The 6845-nt window shown below is 40.7% G+C and overlaps 1 protein-coding gene across 1 annotated transcript in view; it reads left to right on the forward strand.

Annotated features, from left to right (window-relative positions):
* Positions 1 to 1251: 1251 nt before the first annotated feature.
* Positions 1252 to 6845, forward strand: part of SMOC1 (SPARC related modular calcium binding 1) — a gene marked incomplete at its 5' end in the record, with an annotated part of 44673 nt that continues 39079 nt past the window's right edge. Inside the window, one exon of the mRNA XM_010139803.1 lies at positions 1252 to 1332. Coding sequence (XP_010138105.1) covers positions 1252 to 1332 — 81 coding nt within the window. The remainder of the gene's footprint in view (positions 1333 to 6845) is intronic.

Consider the following 6845-nt stretch of genomic DNA (forward strand, 5'->3'; position numbering starts at 1 on the left):
TGAGCCCTGAGGAACACCAGTGGTGACCAGCTGCCAACTGGATTGAACTCCATTCATTCCCCACCACTCTCTGGGCTTGGCCATCCAGCCAGTTTTCGATCCAGCGAAGTGTACGCCCATCCAAGCCATAGGCAGCCAATTTCTGCAGAAGAATGTTATGGGAAACAGTATCAAAGGCTTTGCCAAAATCCAGGTAAACAACATCCACAGCTCTTCCCTTGTCGATAATGCCTACAATCAATGTAGCTTGAAACAGTTAGGAATGAAAAATTAACTTACTTTCATTGTTCTTCCATGTTCTTGTAACATATAGTAAGTTTCTCTTGTAGTCAGCCAGCTTCTCCCTTGAAGCGGATCCATCTAAATGGGATTGGAACAACAAGGGAGTGGAAAAATTCTGGTAAAAACTTCCTAGAGGAACTTAAGATAAACTCCAGGGTCTAGTATTTAAGGCATGCTCTTGTGGAAACTAAATTTTTTTCAGAAAGTAGCAGTTCTGAAAATGTCACTTTGGGAGCTCTGTCCCATGCTACTGAGGACTGCTTTGCTCAGTTCTATTCAAATACTGATGTGGCATTTCTGTGGCTTGGGGCAGGTTCTGCTGTGTTTTGAAGTTGATCGTAACACCTCAGAGGTGCTCTAAGCGCTTTTGCCCACAAATTTGTTTGGATATCTTTGTTGTAGTGCATCAGACATGCTTTTCTAACCAGAACTTGATTCTTTAACAGACTTCCTTTCAAGTCTTTCCAGAAATACCTTCATTTCTCTGCCTGTTTATTTTTATTTGTTGTTGCTTGTTTTAGGAAGCTGACTGTGGTCAGCCCTTCTCGGGCTGTTAAAGCGATATTTAATGTCTGGGTTGACTTTTTTTAATTTGAATTTCATGTGTATTTTAGTGGAAACCCTTATATACTATAGCACACAACATAACCTTTGAGATATCTAAGTATTGAGGGAAAAGGCTTTAGACTTGAGAATTTAGGAAATGAGGAGTAGAGGGGGGAAAAAAAAAGTTTTGCCAGCAGAGAGAGACTCTCTGGAACAGGAAGATAATGAGATAACATTGTGGAAGATTTACAAATAGTGATTCGTAAGAGGTGAAAGATCTCTCCCGAGGATGAGCCTACCTCTACAGGATGATGGATTGGTTAAGGCATGATTGTAGCAAACATCTTGTCCTCATGACTAACAACCATGTGTGTTCACTAGTTGTTGTAATTTCTTTAGGACAGTTATTTTTTTCTCTTTCAGAAATCACAGCACCCACCCTTTGGATTAAGCACTTGGTCATCAAAGATTCCAAACTGAATAGCTCCAGTATAAGGAATTCAGGTAATGTTCTATCTAAAAAAAAAAAAATGTTCTTTTAACTAGGCTGCAGTCCCTCACCATCTGTTCTTTCATTCTTTCTGTGTTGTAGCTGCCCTGCTGCTTTTCAGTGTTGCAGGACTAAAGTGCAGGCTATAAAATAATTTCAGATAACATCCTTTTTTTGTGTGTCCAGAAGACCACAGTTGATGTGTAATGGGGCATATTTGTTTCCCCAAACCCTAACTGGGGAACCTCTAGTTTCTTCATCTGTTAATTCATTCCAGCCAGCTGTCATCTTTATTCTGTTTGCTGTTCAGCAGACTTTCATGGATGTACAGAATCATGCGTTTGGCTCTGAGATCTGGGCTGTGGTTTTGGTCTAAACAGTTGAGAAAATATAGAGAGGGGTTCTTTTCCAGCAAGTTCTCTGCAGGGGATATTTTTTCATAGAGAAATTATTGGATTATTTCACAACCGAAAGTAGGTTAGTTATGTCTGGACCTAGGTAAGCGTATTGTTTTTGTGGGTAATAGAGTGGATGAGGGAAGACAAGCTTGAAAACCAGCAAAGAACAGATCGTGAATATGAGTGGGGAAAGGAGGAAGATGTAAAGTTAGGATATAAAACTTGAGATTGGATATGAGGGTGAAACTGTGTGGAGTCACTGAAATCACAAGAAACCAGAAGAATATGAAGAGGAAAGTTAGTGATTCTTGGTAAGAATGGTTTCTTTCTGATATATTTTAACTGAAGGGGGAGAAAGGAAGAAGGTAAAGGGAATATCAAAAAAAGAAAATGGCCTTAAGCAGCCATAGGTTTGATTTAAGGTTTAAATAGAAGCTGCTACTATTGCATATATTTTATGGAACAATATAGGCCTAGAACAGCTATTGGGAATAACTCCGGTCCCCAGAACAGATAAATTGTGATAGCTTGAAGTACTGCGTCACCTGGTATTTCTGGATTAGCCAGAGAGCATTCATGGCACTCAGCAGTTCCTTTAACCTTTCTGTGCTACTTTGCAACTGCAGGGTGAAGTCAGTGCTGGATTAGGTGAGACCCTGTTACTGCAGGGTGGAGAAGAGCTCTTAGCAGGAGGACATCCATTGTTGCCCAGACCCCAGTTTTAGCAAGAGTCTCGTGTGCCTCACCTCATGACTGTTTTTATAACAGGGTGATCTGTGTAGGAACTGCCAGTGGGAATCATCCATAAGCTTCAGATGGTGCAGGAATATCAGCACTCTCCTTTAAGGATGCAGCTTCTGTTTTGTGAGCTACTTGGACAACTAGCAGCTCACAGTGCGATTGAAGGCAACAGCTGAATATTACAATCCTGTGTAATGGATCCTACCTATCTTGGAGAGCAACTTTCCTTCTAATACAGCAAACCTGGTAGCTTCAAAGGAAACAAGAATTCCTGGATCTGGGTTCTAAAAGGCTACAAAGGAACTTGGGAGCAGGACAGTGTTTTACTTGAGAGAGTGTCTCCCACCCTTTCTTGGCCTGAGTGTGCCAAAGTAGTCTGGCTTTCATGTTGTAAAAGCAATTGGTTTGTTCAAGTATTTAGTTAGGAAACTGCCTGATGTAAACTGGAGTTTTGTTCATGGAAGAGCTCATTTTGTGAGACATCAAATGGTTCTGATGTAATTTCTGTTATTCAAACTAGGTTACTGTGGGTGCATGCCACAAATTGTAAAAAAAGAAAAGATCTTCTGGAAAATTCAAGAGTTATGTAAGGGGTATTTTCTCCAGCAAGCTAAAAGAAGATAATGTGGCTCATCTGACTCAGCCTTTCTGATTGCCTTGACAGACACTCATTTGCTGTAGGATCTCATTAAGAGGCTGGGTTGCTGATTTTCAGCCTCAGTTTTCATATTAGGCCATACATCTGTGTTTCTTACACCAAATTATTGATATCAAGAAACATTGCCTCATCAAAATAGGGCTATGGTTTAGCTGGAATTAAGTGTGGGCTACTTTAGTGTATTTCTTTCAGCCATGAAGCCTAGTCCACTTGTTTGTTACCTTTCATTTATTTAATCCCTTGTCGTACATGTTAAAAGGCAATGTACAGTAGGTGGGATTGAACAACAAAGAGCTGTGGAGGATAATTATCATTTAGAATCAGGCACTTCAGGTGTCTTCAAGATTGTCTTGGCTGAAGATGATGGAAGAGCCATCATGATATAGGCCTGCAAAATTAGGGGATGTTTTTAATTGCTTTTGATTCTTGTCAGCTTGAAATATGCTCAGCAAATCTGATTTTTTTTCATTAATTTTTAAAAGGTTATGGTAAGTTTTACTAGCACAAGATTTGGATTTTTGGTTTTGGTATTTCCTCAACTATATTGTCTCACTGAGCTAGCACTCGCTGTCTTGAAGCAGATACAGCCTAGTGTCCTCTTGTTGCAATTTAATGGAATCACTGAAATTAGAGATGAGACCTAGTAAGTTTTCTAATCTGCTGCCTTAGGGCAACTGAATGTTTGTACTATATGAACAGCAACATTTTCTAGTGTAGTATAAATGCTTTAGGCAATAAAGATTTCACTTTTTTCTCATAGGAAGCTGCTCTGCTATTTGAACTCACTCTCAGGATTCTTTTTGTAATATCCACCTTTAACTCTTATCTCCCTTCTTTTCTATTGGTCTTGAGTTCTTGAAAGCCTGCTCTACTCCTTGGAGTTTGTATACTGAAACAGTTAACCCTGACCTCTCCTTCCTGCAGTGGTTTTGTAGCCCTGTCCTTTGCAGTGAGAAGTCCAGTAGATACTACTGTCCGAGGACATTTGCTGCTCTCTAATCAGCATGATATTGAACACCTTGGAGAGCTAGCACCATCACTGTATCAACCATGAGGCTGAATTACTATATCATGTATATATATTACTATATATACTGTATTACTATACTATTTATATTAGTATTACATCACTACATGAATGGTGAGAAGAATTTAAGAATCACTATATGGAGACAAATAAGCCTGTAATTTGCTGTCATTGTATCTGGTCAATGTTAGGCTTCAGGGAGAACCAACCACCAGGTAGCTGAGCACTGCAGAGCTGGTGACACCCTGTGTGGCATATATAGCCTGTATCTTGTAAAAGCTGCATTTGAAGTCTGAACGTTCTACCTCCCTCTTAGTGCTGACAAACAGAAGAGGTTCTCCTGAAGCGGTTCTCTTTTGGAGCATTTCTGTTTTGCTTGGCATACGTAAATACTAATTAAGCTAGGGATCAGGAAAAGCATAATGACTCCAGCCTGGTGATTAGAGCACTTGACTGAGAATCTGTATGTCTCCAGGCATTTTGCCAGTGAATTTTTCTATGCTAAATAAAACAGCATTGCTAGGAGGGATTGCTAGTGCTGTTACCTTAGCCCGCCTTAAAGAATTAAATGATCTCTTCCTCAGTAGGGTGAGGTGCAAGTTCAAATCTTCTCGAGGAAGGAACCAAAATACAAACATGATCTAACATCTGGACTGAGCCACAGAAAAGTTATTGGGGTTTGACACTTATAAACTAAGTTTTCTGCCTTTATGAATCCTGGAAGTCCAAAAGTCGGTTTTTCTTTTCAGGACAAGTGAAAGATCTAGATCAACACAATATGCTGTGGCATAATGACAAAAACCTTTTTGGATGTTTGTTTTGGATTGATTTTCACCTTCCCCAAGCATGCACACCTGTGTGTTAAGACATGGATACCCCAAACCAAGCCTGTTATTTACCACTGCCTTCTGTGATGTGTCATTTACTTTTAATGTGGCCAGAGCAGGAGATGATACAGATGGGACATTTGCAATGGCCATTCCCTCATCAGCATGGGTGGGAACTGTCTTTTTATTCTACTGTTTCAGCCTCCTACTTTCCTGCCTCCTCCCCCAATCTATTTCAGCCTGCAACAGTCCAGATGGTTATTCCTCTACAGTTCTTAATCTAGGAAAACACTTGATTATGTATCCCACTTCCAAGAAAATAAATCTAATGGCTGGCTGTTTGGGAGCACCCCATCTCCACTGAAGAATCCATGGTTGTTCTTCAGTTCCAGAGTTGGGTTATCTCCAAATCCATTTGTGCTGCTTAGTGATTTGGTTTTAGTTAGCAAGAGATTCCAGCCTGTGTCCAGCTTACTCTGACAACCTTTAAGAAAACCACAGAGTGATGTAATGAGCTCATGCATGGAAAAACAAACAGCTTTAGAGAAACCAGCAGTAGCAACCTCAAGTAAATATTCTGCAGTCACTGTGGTTTTGAACATGACGTTATTTGAAAGGAAGAATGAGTAATATATTAAGGTTAGCAGCTGAAGACAGGTTTGTGTGTGTCTAGTTAAAAAAAAAACCACTCCCCCCCAAAAGCCCCCTCAACCATAGCTGTTTATTTCAAAATCTTGCTTGTTGAATGGTGGCCAGCTCCATGTGACCTATCCTGCTCAGCTCTGGGACCCAAGCATCACGCACGCATCTCATGTGACAGCTTTCCAGTAATAGAGCTTTCTGCTGTCAGGAGCTCTTAGTGGATGGAGAATAACTGTAAATGAGCTTTGAAAGCGTGAATGGTGGCATTCAGATTTCTTTTTGTTAACTGAATTCACTTGGAGCCCAAACTTTAAGGCTTCTCAAAGGGACAAACAGCTTGAAAGCTGTATGTTTTTATATACTTTTGCAAGAAGCAGAAGCACAACCTGCCATCTACTCCAAAGAGAATTCTGGGTGCTCTTGGGTGCAGTTTGTCTCTAGAGATCTGCACAGTGAGATGGAATGTGATCATATTGAGTGTACTACCAGGACCTGGGTTCTCTGGTATGTCTGTGTTCCTTAAGTTTTTTTTTTTTCTGGGTGCAGTTTGTCTCTAGAGATCTGCACAGTGAGATGGAATGTGATCATATTGAGTGTACTACCAGGACCTGGGTTCTCTGGTATGTCTGTGTTCCTTAAGTTTTTTTTTTTTCCTGCTTAGACAAGAAAACCCACATGGCACCCCAAAATGGCTCCCTCTTTCTAGTACTCTCCTAAGTGATACCATTTTTAGGCCCAGCGGGGCTGCACATCTTTCTTCAGGATCAGGGATAGTGATTGCTCCTAGGAGGGATGTACTCCATGGTACGTTGCCTTAGCCATATGGAGTCTTTCTAGGATCCCATACATTAACAAAGAGTCTGCTTTTAAGCTACCTTTATTAAGAATCAGTATAGTTCCTTCTGTGTCAGACTGTCAGGTAACAGTGAGGCCAAACAACATATAACAAGGCAGTGCCTGCTGATTCGCCCTTAGAGAGGAATATGGGAGTTTTGGTGGGATACACCAAAGAGAGCCAAGATGAGACAGAAGCTTTGTTTATTATTAGGACTTTCCTTTTAGCAGGGAGGACTAACCTCAGTGAGCTTGAATGCCTGTGTTTTCCAGAATGGGGAGACAGTGTACCCATTTGTGTTGAATGTATAGTTATTTGGAGCAGATTTCCTTGTGCCTTGGAATTGTGGAACACTGCAGAGATAAGGGGACAACAGGCAGAGTCAGATGAGGCTCTTGA

The sequence above is a fragment of the Buceros rhinoceros genome, unplaced genomic scaffold (genome assembly GCF_000710305.1).
Source record: "Buceros rhinoceros silvestris isolate BGI_N320 unplaced genomic scaffold, ASM71030v1 scaffold17277, whole genome shotgun sequence".
Lineage (NCBI taxonomy): Eukaryota > Metazoa > Chordata > Aves > Bucerotiformes > Bucerotidae > Buceros > Buceros rhinoceros.